Genomic DNA, 16,066 nt, shown 5'->3' with positions numbered 1-16,066 from the left:
GTATAGGGTTGGCCTCCTGCCGTACCGTTTTGTTCTTTTTGATCGGCTCACCAGGTCCACCTTTCTGTTAATACTTCTGGGGATTTTTGTTTGTCCCTTTCTTTGTTTTGGGACACGGGGAACTGAGGACGTTTAATTCTCTCTCTTTCCTCCACAGAGAAGTAAAGCAGCTGAACCAAAAGAAAAGTTCAATAGAGATTTAAAATAAAATAATTTTTTGAACCCTCAGTTTTGCCTATGTGTCCTCAAATATGCTGTGACCTTGTTGGACGTAACAGCTGCCCAATGCTACCTTCTGGCCGACTCTGATGGTTTCGTCAGACTGAGATCTTCAAGTTTTGTTTGAAAATGTCCCTTCCACTAAATTAAGCAGAACCTATTGAGCCTATGCCATAATGAAGGTTGTTCCTACCTACATTTACACATCATTTATATTTAAAGAGACAGTTACAAAAAAAAAGATAAAACTTTTTCTTTTGTACTGACTGTGGCAACACCCAATTTTGGGTTGAGAGGTGTTACGGGCTATTTGGCAAAAACTAAAACTGAAGATGTACAAGTAATTTTTAGTCTCGTTTTATTGGCCACACCAAGTTCTGATTGCTGCCAGACATACAAAATCACTTACATGCAAACCGGTCATACAACAGGCAGTAGGATGAAAGATTTAAAACACCAACACATCATGTTGTAAAGAAATCCATGAACACATCATCAATCTTTAAAGGGTTCCAAAGCTATTTGCAATCCATTAATGACAAATGGAGAAGACAAGAGAGCTTACTAGTCGAAGCTTGCCTACAAAATTACTCCAGAAGGGCATCAGCTCATCTAGGAGGCCACAAAGAAGCCAAAACGTCTGATGCACTGCAGGCCCTTCTTGCAGCAGGTAAAGTCAGTGTTCAACAAGAAGAACGACATCAACGAGAGCTTCAAGGTGAAAACCACAGCTGACCTCGGAGAACATAAAGGCCTGTCTTACATTTACCAAAAACTCATCTTGATGATTCCAAAGACTTCTGGGAAAATATTCCGAGGTCTGACGAGACAAAAGTGGACCAAGTGTGCGTCTTAGTACTTCTGATTTAAAGGCAACAATTTTTTCAGAAAACAAGTCATCAAATTGACTTGGTGGTTGTGTGGTGATTTTTGCTGATCTGCTTCTTCAGGATTTGGATAACTTGACCTAATTGATGAAATCACTAATTCTGCTTTCTGACACCAAAACCTCAAAAAAGAATATCCGGTCATCAGTTAGTCACCTTATGCCTCAAGTTATGCAGTAAGACAAATTATCCACAGCACTCCTATTGTCCAAACATAATGTTAAAGAAGCTGTTCACACTTGGAAAACTACTAGTATGGTTGAATAATAACTCTGTTTGAATCATTGTCTAATATTATAAATGTTTGACAGAAGCATTTGATGGACTAGTAATTTACTTTTTAACAAAAAGCCTGGTTCTTACATTTACTTACTTACTGTACTTTTACCTTACTTTTAGTCCATTTAAAAAAAAAAAACATTTAAAAACTGCTTTTCGTAATTACTCAACTTAAGACTTAAGACAAGACTTGTGGGATTGTAAAGTCAGGAAGTTTTACAACCTAAATTCTAACAGCTAAGACTGAGAGTCTAAGAGAGGAGCTAGCAAATTCTTACAATTTAGTTTTTATCTCTTGGCATTTGGAGATAATCTAACCCTTAAATGGTCCAGTGGTACTAAGAGACACACACAAGAGAAGAGGTAGACACGGAGGAACATTGCAGCTCTAAATTCGGAACGCAGAACAGCTTTCTTAATTTGCATTCACCAAAGTTTGTTTGTAATTGAGGGCATCTCTGGGAGGCAACAGTAATTATAGTTGCTGCGCCGCACGAGCCGGAGCCACAGGCCCGCTATAAAAAATCTGGCACATATCAGCCGGGAACAACGAGCACAAGGTTGTCACCCAAGGGACATTTCCATTACGTGACAAAAGTGTGTAGGTAATTTGATTTACTGTTTAGTTTCGCAACCCCTGTCAGACCCGCAGCCATACGCAGCAGTGGGAGTGCATGAAGATTGACTACAAATGAGAGAACTGACCTGCCAGGGCTGCACATTTCCAAAAAACAATTTGAGCTATCATTTAGCTAGAGATTAGTTGGTAAAATGTGTTTCATGGCTGATTTCTGACTAACGTACCAGGTGTATGAAGATAATAGCCTCCGGGTTTGACTTTACCTCCAGTGCCAGAGGGCAAAGGCATCTTGAATGCCACCTTGGCTCGTGTTTTAGCAAGTCTTGGGAAAGAAGAGGACAACGTCTGCTGCAATGTGGAATCTAATGATAAGACTTCATTTTTAGCATTAAATCGATTTAATAACTTCTGCGTTCCTTTATTTGCAACCAGTGTTAACTATACATATAGTTGTGTGAGCGTACTACGATCAAAGACTCCTGCATGGATTAAAACCCGTTTGAAGACTTTCAGTAATTAGTACAACACCGAGCTTTTATTTGTAAAACTCCTCAAGATGAGAAGAAGTTAAAGGATACTAATCTTTATCAAGACTGACAAAAGTGAGACTGTGCCGAAAGAAAAATGGAAATAGTTTAAAAAGGCAGAGAAAAAAAAAAACAACAACAAAAAAACATCCTAGTACTTTCCAGGGGAGGCCGGATGAACGTTCTGAGTTTCCACTGCAGATGTTCTGAAGATTTCAAAAATAACCTAATATTCTCAGGGCCAATGGTAGCCAGGAAGAGCAAAGAAAAGACGACGACCACAACCGAGAACGAGCAGAGAGTGACCGGTGCTAAAGAGTTGGCCTTTCAATAAATACATCCGTCCAGTCAAGGAAAGTTGGAACCAGAGGTGGCGCTAGATTTTTTTATTCTCCGTCATTTTGACTGACAGCATTAAAAAAAATTGGTCATGTTCTATTTTTACCCGTCAAATTATAATCATATTAACATTAGGCTATTCAGCTGCATTTTTAACCGGTTTAGTTAATATTAACCTAGTTGAACCGTGAATCCAGACTCTAGCTCACATAAAGCAGATGAACTCGTCTAACATTTTCTCCGTAGTGACACAAACACTGACTGTGGCCCCAATAACTTATAATAAATGAAATGAAATGAGTCCACTTAAATTACCAGCACTTCACCTGCTGCGGTCTGAACGCACAACCTCACAAATTCTTCCTGGTCGCAGCTGCAGAGAAATCTGCGCTGGTTCATCGGTCAGTTGGATCCGTCTGATCCAAACCGATATTTTGAACTCTGCGGACGCTGCGCTTTTACGGGGATCTTTTTTTTTCGCGTGATTCCGATTCCCCGAAACAGACAGATGTTACATCTGCTGCGCTCTTCCAGAACGCTGCTCTCCTTCTGGGCGCAGGAGGGTCACGTCTTCCAGCTCCATTTGTTAAAACCACAGGATGAGTTCAGTTTAATGCTTTGCAGCGGCAAAGCCGCGTCCTCATTGGTTGTGCAGCGGACTGCGCATAGCTAACTGACGCACCTTTATTTATTTCCTCAAAATAAAGTGCGGGCTCCTCTGTTTAGACTATAAATGGATTAACACAATGTTGAAAACTCTTTATTTTTCTCTGTTCTGTATGTACTGGAGACTGGAATTAAACGAGCCATTTTAACCAAAAGTTTGGAAGGCGATTCTGGACCGGACGCTCCAAAGCCCATGTGCACCAGTCAAGGGTTTGAATTATAACCTGTCAAATGACAGACGGGCTTCAAATTTTCCCGTCGTTTAAAAAAATAACCGGTCAAATACGGAAAATATTCCGTTAACGCGACCTCTGGATGGAACCCACTCGTATCGAGGCAAGAGTGATCCTAAAATAAATAGAAGTGGAATAAATGAAGGATAGATTAAATATTCTGAAAATGATGGGTGATAATTAGATTGAATTTATTTACTTTTTAGTCTACTCGAAGCTCTCAATGACCTCACAAACCGATACGTAGATTGGTAGGCAATCGGTGGTTAAATGCCTTGACCAGAGGAATATCAACATGTGGCAGGAAGAAAATAGTATTGAACAGACAACTTTCACATTGCAAGTCCACCAGTCTTTCCACTGAGTAAACCAAAAGTAAAGCAAAAGTAGGGAGTCAACGAGTAGATATTGTCAGAACCAATAGAAAGAATAAAATTGCAAAGATCCTGGTATGTATCAGGGTAATGGGCCCTAACAATGAAATTCAGTTTGAATGCCTCAGGCAACAATGTGGAAGAAGAAGAAGAAGAAGAAGGGAAAAAAGATCACCATGGAAGGTTAAGCCACTGCATGGCATGCGACATAATCAGAAGGAAAAAATGGCTGATTTTAGAAATCCCGCCAACAATTAGAGAAGGCTCCATTGAGGGCCAGCGCCGCAACGCTAATTACGGCAGTCTAAGTACAAGCAGTTCCAAGGCACAGCCAGAGCATGATGGGAAGCGCTAAAATGGTGGCAGGCAAAGTGTAACGCCATTATTAAATGGCTGCGTAGGCTTGAACTCTCAAAGGTTTGGTGGGATCCGTCACATGGACGGTCCACGTTGACTGTACTAAAATTTTGTGGGACAGAAAAAGGCAGTGATATCTTAAGCAACTGAAACATCAAGTAACACGAGAAGGTTACAGATGCAGTAAGGGCTCAAAGACAAAATGAAGAAAGTGTGAAATGTTAAGGAGCCAGTGTCCTTAGAGCACCAGGGCCTGTGAGAACCTCAGTCTCCTGCTGCAGTACAGGCAGTGAGTACAGTAAACAAATGAAACTATCTTTTAGTGGTGACAAAAAGTCCCTAGAATAGTCATTAAATTTGCTGCGCTTCCTCATCAGTGTGACCCTAATTTATCTTGAACAATTCTGGCAATTTAATGTCACCAGTAGACCTAACGGACATGTTTTTGGAAGGCAGGAAGAAAACCAGATTACCCAGAGAAAACCCACATAGGTAGAGGTGAAAAAACCCCAATTGGGATTTGAACCCAGGACCTTCTTGCTGTAAACCAGCAGTGCTACAAACCACCTCCCCACAGCCGGCAGTTTAGGCTGACATAGCCAAACAACTTTCAGTCAAGCTGTGTTCAAAGCTGCTTTCTTTTAGTAGTTTTTAATTTACTGTATCTTTTCAATTAACAGATAAAGCAAATCCTTGATACAGCAAGTTTTCAGAGCAAGTAAACAACTTCAATAAAGCAAAATAAAACATAGGCTTGAAAACCTCAGCTTCAAATGAGAAGGTGCCGGAACAAGGAAAAGAAACGTTGAGAGCTTACGTGCCGCTTTCTTTCCTCCAGGGTTCCCAATGAAAAGTCTTGATGCTTTTGAAATGCAGATTAGCATTAGAGCAGATAACCTGTTACAGATTTAAAGTTGGTTAGAAATCTAAACTTGACCGAATCTGTTAAAGCAGTGGACAGGCAACATACATGGAGTCTAATGCAACTGCTTTTGTTTTTTCCCACAGACTCTAAAAATGCTTTTGCACACCAGAGAGTTTATGTGGCACACAGGCCACTTTGATAGAATAGTGGAGGTAAATTAATACTGTCTTGTGTTTTTGTGTGTGTGTGCTATTTACTAGTTGTGTCGCAGTTGTTGACGTGGTTGCGGAGGGTCAACATCACTCCGCTGTTGCTAGGTGATGACGGTTGTGGAACGGATGTTTGTGTGCTTTATTTTCTAACGGCTGTGTAGCGATACAGCTAACTGAGTTACAATTATTAAATTAAAAAGTTGTGGACTCAATCACAATATCTCGTTTGATTGTTTGCCACTGTTACATTTACAGATCACATTAATCAATGATAGCCTCTGTTGTGTCTCCTGCTATTAATCTTACAGTATGCCGGTTAGGTCACAGGTCTCAAACTCCAGGCCTCCAGGGCCGCAGTCCTGCAGTTTTTAGATGTGCCACAGATACAAAACACTGGAATGAAATGGCTTAATGACCTCCTCCTTGTGTAGATCAGTTCTCCAGAGCCTTGCTAATGATCTAATTATTCTATTCAGGTGGTGCAGCAGAGGTACATCTAAACTTTGCAGGATGCCGGCCCTTGAGGACTGGAGTTTGACACTCCTGGGCTAGGTGGAAGGGAATACTAGCATTTTAAAGGCCTTTGCCTTTATAGTTCAAACAAATTGTACAGCAAATTAAATTGGTAAACTATGACAAACTACCTAATACTTAGTCCTACTTTTTTCCCAAAGCCGCCCTAATCTGTTTGCTAGATCCCTAAAGGTGCGACGTGCCTCTTCTTCTTCTTTGTCATATTGGCGGTTGGCAAACAACTGAAGGAAGCATTACCGCCACCAACTGGTAAGGAGATTGGATCACATGACAAAAACCCCACAAAAATTTTAAATTAAATTCTTTTATACAACTTACACTGTTTTATAAAAGTAAAACATAGCCTGATATCCTCTATTTCACAAATCTTTCTGCAATAAATCAACAGTGTCCAATTTCATTTTCATATCACTCATCTTCTCCACAAACACATTTTCCCTTCCGAGCTATTCAGTCCAGTGGGCCCAATTCTAAGGTGTATTTTTTTGCATATGCCAGCCAGGCTATACAGAGGAGATTCTTTTTAAGTCCTTAATCTTGTGAAGTGGGGCGTATTTTGTCAAACTAACAGATATTCAACTAAATTGATTTGTGGAGAATTTGGAGGCCAAGTCAACTTCTCAAAATTGCTGTTAAACGTCACCTTACAGAAATAAACCCCAGCTACCACTGGCTCTATTAAAATGTGTTCATGATCTGCAGCAGTGCTTAGGTAGCTGGTGTATGAAAAAGTAACATCCAAATGGATCTCAGGACCCAAGAGTTTTCCCAGGCAAAAACATAACATTGCCACTGCCAGCCCACCTTGTTCCCACAGTGGATACTTGTGCCATATGTTTTCCAGGTACAGAGTGCACCTGCACCCGTCCAGCCATGTGTTGTAAAATGTAATCACACCAGGCCACCTTCTTCCGTTGCTCTGTGGTACAGCTCTGATAATCACGCTCCCAACGGTGGACACTGCTAATTAAAGTTAGCTGTGCTAACCCTAAAGCAATTATCAGAAACATTTGTCCCACCAACACGGTATTTAGCAGAGGCTAATGCTAAAGTGCTAACTTCAATTCAAATTGTACCTACCTTTGAAAGAGTACAACCCTTGACATTATTTAAAAATAGACATAATGTCTATTTTGACATTATGATGCCCTTAGATATTGTATTTAAGTTTATAACTTGTTCTCTTCTGTCTGTGTTTTATTTTTTTTTCTCTGTTTCTGGTTTCAGATACATTCTGAGTGGAATAATCAAAAAAGATAATGAGACAGGAAGCAGAAGTGCTGCATAAACTGTTTTCACTCACTTCAAAATAAGAGAATAAATATAAAGTCTAATTACTTGGAACATTTTTAACAGTTGGTCCAACTTTACTCAACTGAAAATTTACAAAATTATTTAAGAAAATTATCGCTTTAGAATTTATCTAGAAAAATGAATATAGGCAAACCTAAGTATGTTAAACGTATTCAAAGTTATCTAAAGCGCTAACCAAAAAATTAGCTTTGCTGTTAGCGGATTAGAGGAGGTGTACCTATCACTGCATTTGTAAGATGACTTTTTTAAGGTTATACACCCCCATATGCAACAAACCACGGTATACTGTGTATCTGAATTCATTTGATCAAAACTAGCATTGGATTCCTAAGCAATCTGAGCCACAGTAGCTCAAAACAGAGCAGCAATATGTTCACTTTCCTACCCACTAACAGCTGGCATGATGAAGTGGTAATTACATACTATCCTATCACGTCGGATCAGAGTGGAGACTCTCAAGATTCAATCAGTCCAGGCATGCCGACTTTGTTCAACAGTCATGAAGTTGTCAAGACTCACCGTGATGACTGCTCATTATTGGTGACCATTAACAGAAACTGAAGGGCGATAAAAAAAAGATGAAGAATCCAACACATTCAGCAATATTTATAAAAATATATTTCACAAAGTAGGAAACAATACAGGGTGTCTTAGATTACAGTACAGGGAGTAAATAATTGAACATACACATTTATAAGCATTAAAGCACAGTAGAAAATATGATCTGCATGTAGAACTATCCCATATATATTGTTTCGTCTACTAAGAACTGCCAGAATACTGTATCAGTACAAACTGAGTATGCACGCAGCTGCAGTGCCATTGAAATTGTCATTATGTGCAAGAGCTAACGTGCAGAGACAAAACCTACCACCTCATCGAAAGCTAATGACGTTAGCAGTAACTCTATGTACAGAACAAGACTTTTTTTTTTTTTAATTGGTATCATACAGTGTGAGCACAATATGCACATAATCTCAATCAGTGTTTTAATTTTTCTTGGGCTAATGTGATCTGCATTTGCTAAATGAGGTTTGATGATTGAAGAAAGTCACACTCCTGGGTCCTAATTGGACTGTTGTGCTCAGAGGCTCACTTGTTGTACCCTTGGACGCGGCTTGGGTTGCATTTTATTCTCAATCAGCATATGTCAGAAATGTCTTAGTACCATCTTACTATTATTAATCACTATCAGTAAGTTCCTCTGTTTTGTTTGAGCAACCTTAAAGCTCCAGTGTGCCTGTTTACATCTAGTCTGTGTCATCACTAGGCATGGGCCGGTATGAGAATCTCGATACGATAACTTTGAGTAAAATACTGATGGTTTCATTGTATAGCACTAGACATGTTTTGCTGTATGAGAGTGGGAACAATAAGAACACATCAACATCTTAACTCAGTAAATCTAATGGAACTACTGACATTAAAGTTTCATCAGTCGTGGGCAACAAAGAAAGCATCATTGATAGGCAGAAGAAGGTGAATACGATGGATGAACATTCATCCATCCATTGTCCAACTCCAGTTGCAGTTGGGCGAGAGGCTAAAGAAAACCAGGAACAGGTTGCCAGTCCATCACAGGCCAGTGTAGACACACACACACACACACACACACACGGATACCTTAGAAGAATTTAGTAAGACCAATTAACCTACCAGTCATGTGTTTGGATTGGATGGAAAAGTATATTTTGGTAATGAAAGCTTTATGATGTTTCTTTTATGGCAAAACTAGCTGCATGTGTTGCTCAGGTGTCATTTTGACCCTTACTTTCACACAGACCATTTTCAACTTTCAAGCGAATGCATCCTCATGCATTCGCTTGGATGTTTCATTATATCTCTAAAGGGATTCAAGTTGAATGATTGACTAGGTGATTCTTGCAGTTTCTCTAAAACTAATTCAGCTTCTTTGGCCATATGTTGTTTAAAAATCCACTCTCATTTCATCTTCACTTTCTGGCACATTTCTCTGTTGAGCCTCCCATTAAATATTTGACTTCCGACAATGCCATATGCTAAACGAAGGCGGCGTTCCCACCTCCAGACTTCACTGTTGGTTTGGTTTTGTTTAGGATTTGTACAGGACCCATTTCTTTTCCAAAACGCGGACTGTGCAAAGACATCCACAGATTATGAAGTTGGTCTCAAAATACTAAGGCTATATTCTTCATTTACTTCATCAGTTGTCCTGTGGCAAACGTTTGAAGTGACTTTCAACAGGTTTTTCTTACACAAAACATGGCGGTTTCAGTTCTCTTTCCTGATTGTTTTTTTCCCATTCCTCCATAATAAATATAGCCAAGAGCACCAGGTTGAGGCTGATTTATGGTTCTGTATTTACTGTTCCTTACACTGTTGCATTATTGCCACAATGCTACTTGGAGGAGCATTTATATCCTTAGAAATATATCTGTAACCAATGCCATTAGCATGTTTTGTACTAATAGCATAGGTTAGTCTTAGCCTGGCAATTGAAACCAGTCGTTTCTCAATAGTCGAGTGTCCAGACCTTCTGTACAAAGTAAAGCAGTAAAACATAAAATAAGGGGCTAGTATTTTAGCCATTTTGATCTTTGGCAACAGGGCAGTAGGAGACCTTTAGAAAAGCCATAAATTTGCGCTACAAACAGTTTATATCGATTTGCTATTAAGTGCTAACAGATTTGATATAATTTCCTGGATTTGTGTCTTTTTGCAGCTTTTTCATGGTTAACTTCTCCTCTGTCATGTCGTGATATTGTACAATTAAATTCATGGATTAAGTGTGTGGATGTTGTTACTGACATCTGGTCTGAATTTCACGTCAGTAGGCCTACCAGAATAAAAGTACAGAGGAAAAACATTGATGTGTTCAATGCATCAAAGGAGACGAAGGTCTTTCAGCCAGCTGACGGGCAGCACATGTTGAAATGTGGGAAAGAGGCAGCATTGCATTACTCAATGCTCCGCACAGTCAAAGGAAACCTTCAGATCCAATAGACTTTCAAGCTACAGAACATTTGTTAAAAAGCCCATGCCTAATCATCACCTGCAAGAATTCACGATATGATTTGGCTGCTATTAAACTGTGATCAAGTGTTTCGGAAAAACAAAAAAATGTATGTGAAATCATCTAAACACACTCATTTCAAATAGCACAGGGGGGAGAAGGGGAGAAATGAAGACTTAAGAACAGATATACAAAAACCGATAGAACAGGAATGAAGAATCAACAAGTCTCTTGTCAAAAAACAGTAGATTACAATTGTATTTAATGTTGCTTCTGTAAAAAGAAGGCCTCAAAAGTTTCTACATTTCTGTTTTTTGTCTTTATGTCAGTCTTTTATAGGCTAGTAACACTTGCGACCCACACCTGTAGCATGTAAATACAAAGAGTTGTATAAAGCGAGCCTCCCGGGGCTTTCGGATAGTCTAGAAATGTAGTCACCGGAGAACATATCAAATTATGACAATTTCACCTTAAAGCCAATCCTTTGTTAGTCCTTTTGCTTGATTTCCAAACCACATATACATTCATCATTGTTATGTAGTCCAGGTATTGCTTTTTCATTTGTCAGCCCCTTCATCTCTCTGGTAGGGGGCCGTTGGGAGACTCAGAAGGTCCCACTGCAGCTTCTGTAGTCCAGCTCGGTGTCCAGGGAGAACAGGGTAACGGTGACCGGTCGGTCGATCTTCGCGGAACCAACCGTCGGTTTGGTAACTACCAGAAATGCCAGGGTTTTGTCTGCTACCTGCAGTCACAGCAAATGACAAACACCCGAAATACTGCTAGACACTCCACACTGAATCTAAGGTACACTCCACAAGAATCTCCTAATAAAGACATTGTTTGGCTCGACAAGTACATTGCGCTTGACATAGTGGATGACGACTGCTAAACCTCACTCTAAAAAGAATACAAAAAGGTGGCCGCTCTTTATTAATGTTTTTTTTTTGTTGTTGTTGTTTTTTATTTTTATTTTGAAACACGTTTCTATGAGCCAGCAAACCCTAGCGTTTAATACACAAATATGTCGAAAGCAAAAAAAAAAGAAGAAAAAAAGAAAAACTTAGAAAGGTCTTTTTTTTTTCTTTCCTTTTTTTCCCTAACAGACCAAAGGTCAGGTTTCGCGGTCGCTTTCGCCCACAGAGTAGAGCTCCCCGAGTCTTCTGAAGCGCGGGCCCCACTCTCTGAGATAGTCATAGTTCTGGTCCGAGTCCGACGACGCCGTCTCCAGCGAGCTGAGGGAGCCGGCGACCGACCCCCGGCCCTCGTACCCGTAGATCTGGATGGAGTCGTACGGCGGGGCCGTCGGGTCGTTGTCGGCTTCGTGAAGACGCACGTTGATGAACTCGTCCACATCCACGCCGTTCGGGCCCGAGTGCTGCCCCGCCCGGGGCATGAACTGCAGGTCCGGCTTGATGTCCTTGCGCGGCAGGTAGCCGTTGATGCCGTCTGGGTTCTGCAGCGTGGCGATGTCGAACGCCTCGGTGTCCTCCTCGCCGCCGCCTTCGTCGTCGTAGCGGATGATGTTCTCCCTCACGTCTTCGTCGTCCTTGATGATCAGGGGCTCGTTCTTGTGTCTCCTCAAGGTCACAAATAGTACTACTATTACTGTCCGAAAAAGAAGGTGGAATGGAATAAGAGAACGGAAGAAGGAAACGAAGAAATCTCGGTCAAGCTTTACCAAACACAAAATCTGAATATTCATGTAAGACACAGAGCCTTGTAAAGTATCAATGTCTTCTGAAATTCATAAAACTCAATGAATGGATTCTATTGGGATTTTATGTGATGGGCCAACACAATGACTTTTTTTCCCACTGTGAAGTGTAAAAAAAAGATTAAAATGATGAAAAACATGGCGTGTAGTTGTATTCAGCCTCTCTTACTCTGAAACCCGTAAAGGGGCGGTGTAAGAGAACAGAATCATTTTGTTGCATAATAAAGGAACTATGTTAACTTCAGTTGTTATAAAATGCAATATATATCAAATATGACAAAATAAATTTCACTTAATAATTTTACACCTTGAAATTAGGTGACTGTCTCTTTAAAAAATCCCTGCTCTTTCTGAAACTCCGCCTTCAGGAAGTCATCACAACATGGCTTCTCTATTAACCCTTTAACAATGTTTTTACCAGAACTGGACTGAGAAGTAGATCACATAATGAGCTCCACTGATGTGAAGTTCCACCAGGTGTTTGCTAATTGTTGCTGGCTAGTCTGAAGGAGCTGAGTGCAGTAGGGCTGCTCTGTGAGGTGGAAGCCTGGAAAAGCCTCAAAGGCGGGGCTAGGTCCACCGAGGCATTTTGCACAGCCGAATGGTTGCCAACGGAGACTAAAGAATTTCTCAAACATGCATGAAAGAACCATGCATGTTTCTTTCATGCATGGTTCATGAGCTAAGAAAAACAATGATTTAAATTATACTGCCCCTTTAAGAAATGCTGTCCATCAAATCTGAATTTGCTTTTTTGCAAAGAAGGAATATGAAAAACATCAGTCTGTGTATGTACAAAGCTTATAGAGGTGTACTCCAGATGATAATAGGATGTGTGGCTGAGTATGTAAGCATGTCCTAATTTTCTGAATTTTCTTTTAATTTTAACTACTAATATTAAAAAGAAACACCTTAAAATAGAACAGAGTGTGTGGTTATGACATGACAAAGGAGAGAGCTCAATTTCAGTGGGATGGCGAAAATGTAAATCAACGTCACTTTATAAAAACAGAAATAGATCACCTAGCAAGAGTATGATGCAAGCCAAGATGGCGATGAGCGCCCCCATACTGAGACCGATGGGAAGGACGTAGGCCTCCACGTTGCAGGACTGGACCACTAAATCTCTGCTGCACCCACAGACCCGGATGGTCAAGGTGTTGGTGCTGCTCATCGGCGGATGGCCTTGGTCCGACACAACAATCGGCAGGAAGTAGATCTCCTGCTTCTGTCGCCGGAAGCCATCATGCTTGGCGACGACGCTGATTGAATTGTCTGTCAAAGAGAGAAAGAGAGAGGAAACGGGTAAATTTAAAAATTCATTTTCAGAGAAGGACGTGTGAAAATCCCAGACTCCAATCCCACTCAGATCAGAATCAGTGGCGAGTGAGGGTAAACTAATTTCACATCCACCATCACCAGGCTTTTAAGAATGTCTCACATTTTATTGCGCCATTCTTCTTCTTTGTTCTCGCTTCTCGTTAGAGGAATTGTCTGAAGTTCAATCGAAGGAAGGCGGCGCCGGAGCTCGCTGCTCCTCCTGCACTCTGAAAACCGGCGGCGGCGACTGTGGGACGGCGGCGGGCGACGCCGCCAGAGAGGAGACAGTGGCACATGTCGACCCAGAAAGGTGCCAGCTGCTCTTTGATGACACTCCTGTGAAGCTGTCTGCTCATTAGCTGGCACTTCTTACCCAGCTCACATTATCAAGCACTTGCATTCCCACAAGAATCCACTCCTGGCAATCTTATTGAAAACCTACAAGATGTCTGATAGTCTAACCTTTGCCTCGTCGCTCGAGGGCGTGCCGAAGAAGGAGGATGGAAATCACAGGGACTCGTCATGTAGAGGAGAGGAAAAAAGCCCAGAGCCGTTTTGCATTGAAGTTTTGCATTGACAGAGAACTCAATCAAAGACGGAACGCTTCATGATAGCATCACTTGCTTTTGCACAATCTGTAATTGATGTGAACATATGTTCGGATTTATTTTCTTACAAGTGCTGCCACTAAGTGGTACACTCTGCTTTGTGAGCGCCAGCATGCCCTACTTCATTTGAATCGCTCCGCACTCCACACACAGCAGGCAAGGGTAAACTATATCCTGTAAACTGTTAGGGTATGTCCCAGTATACAGGTCACCCCATCGCCTTTCTTAAATACTGTTGGCAAAAATAGAACAAAGCATCTCCTGCCTGTCAGCTCAGCCGCAGACAGAGTTGTGTAGGTTACCTTCAAAACACAATGCACTGACAAGAACGCTGCTTTTCAGTCTTCTTTCACATAAAAGGCCACGAAAACGGTGTTCATTCTCCAAGCACATTAGGTTCAAATGAACACGGCGCACCTTGAGAGTTAAAAGCAGAGCTCCGTTCAGATTAGGATTTCAGCTATAAAAAGCTCAACGTGACAGCAAAAGTGCTGTCACAAAAGTACAAGTAAAAATATCCAACACAATACATCATGCAATGATGTATTGTATGCAACAAAAAAAAAAAAAAAAGGACGACTTAATTGGATTACAAATTTAAGAAAACGGAGAGTGGGGAAAGATTTATATTTAAATCTAATTTTGACTTTGAAGCACTTCCATCCTTTTGCTTAAAGGTCACAAGGGGTTACACTTTTGTCCCAGTTAATTCACAAGAGGTCAATTCATACAAATTACATGAAATTGTGAAAACGAAAGTATGCTAAAGCAACAAGAAGTGAAATATTCTCAATAGCAATCTAAATTTGACTTAAAATATAACAAATAGTTATTTAACATGGGTTTGTATACAACTATTGCCTGTTGGTGCATATTTTACACATAATGAGATACATCGGGGGTAGTTTAGTGTCAACTAGAGGTCAGTCTATAACTAATTATGCAACAATTCATATTTCTACTACATGCTAAAGGTAAAATAATAATCTCTGCTTCATTTAGAACCTGTTTAATTGCAAAAACCCACATTTTCATAGTATGTATAACTGTAAATAAATCCAGGAAGTAAGGGACAAAAATTCATGATATTGTGTATTTAAAAAAATCATCCGCTGTCTAATAAAATAAAAAGCAAATATTTAAAACTAAATTTTTGTCTTTCGCTCCAAAAAAGATGTTTTCCTTTTAAATTTTACTATTAACTCACTTAGAGATAACATTTGATTTAATGCAGAGTTTTTTTGGTTCTAAAAGTTTGATTTTCAGTTCAAAATGAAAAAGAGTGCTGTACCTTCCAGTCCCCCAGTGTGCTGCTTCCACCGCTCAATTAAAGGAAAGCTAACACTACAGGTACAGGAACTATTAGTGCTTTAAATTAAAATACTATATCTTCCATTGGTTAAACTACAGAATGTCTTAAAGTCCTGCTTGCAAATGTCTCTACAGAACTACTGTGTATTGAAATGTACAGGGATACATCTAAAACCCTCAACAATTGGCTATCTTGTCTTATAAATTTGAATTTTTTGCATCCTTGCCTATTTCTTGAGGGTTTTTTGCCATTTCTGTTTCTTATAAGGGCATGTTGTTGAGTTCGTTCTTAACTAGAGAACGCCGTTTCAGAGCATACAGCGTCTTGTTTTCAGCTAGTCGGAATCTTAGCCATTTTCCTGTTGGCTGACAACCCTTAACCTCTTCACTGTGTAAACCCTACAATTAGATTCATCATCGCAAACAAAAGCCACGTACAGAGGCTGACAGAGGCCCTGATGCTCTTCACTCAAGTGTCTCCCACAGCTGCCTGTTCAGATAGAAATAGCCACTGGAGTGCAGGGGGATACGGTGCAACGGGCTCCTTTTCTCTGTTTGGAATTAACAATATTATATACAAGTGGCAGGTGTAGTGTGGTGTGGTGTGTTGATGCGCTGCATCGAGTTGAAGCGCAACACAACACATTTACTGTGGCTTTAGAAAAGTCAGAGGGGGGGAATGAAGCTGTTTTGTTGTTCGGTCTAATGCACGCCTGTTCTTTCGTTTGCGACGGG

General features: G+C 40.5%; 1 protein-coding gene across 2 annotated transcripts in view; it reads right to left on the bottom strand.

Moving 5' to 3' along the window:
* Window positions 1-8,310: 8,310 nt before the first annotated feature.
* The window catches only part of cdh8 (cadherin 8), a 149,756-nt gene continuing 142,000 nt past the window's right edge, over window positions 8,311-16,066 (bottom strand). Inside the window, exons 11-12 of one of the 2 annotated variants that reach the window (XM_023332724.1) lie at window positions 13,116-13,367; window positions 8,311-11,977 (exon numbers count right to left, since the gene is read on the bottom strand). In XM_023332724.1, the coding sequence (XP_023188492.1) occupies window positions 11,490-11,977; window positions 13,116-13,367 (740 nt within the window). In that variant the 3' untranslated portion in view covers window positions 8,311-11,489. Of the gene's footprint in view, window positions 11,984-13,115; window positions 13,368-16,066 lie in introns of both variants that reach the window. The other variant, XM_023332723.1, reaches the window with a different exon arrangement.

The sequence above is a fragment of the Xiphophorus maculatus genome, chromosome 4 (genome assembly GCF_002775205.1).
Source record: "Xiphophorus maculatus strain JP 163 A chromosome 4, X_maculatus-5.0-male, whole genome shotgun sequence".
In the NCBI taxonomy this organism is placed as follows: domain Eukaryota; kingdom Metazoa; phylum Chordata; class Actinopteri; order Cyprinodontiformes; family Poeciliidae; genus Xiphophorus; species Xiphophorus maculatus.
This window is presented reverse-complemented; position numbering and strand designations above follow the sequence as displayed.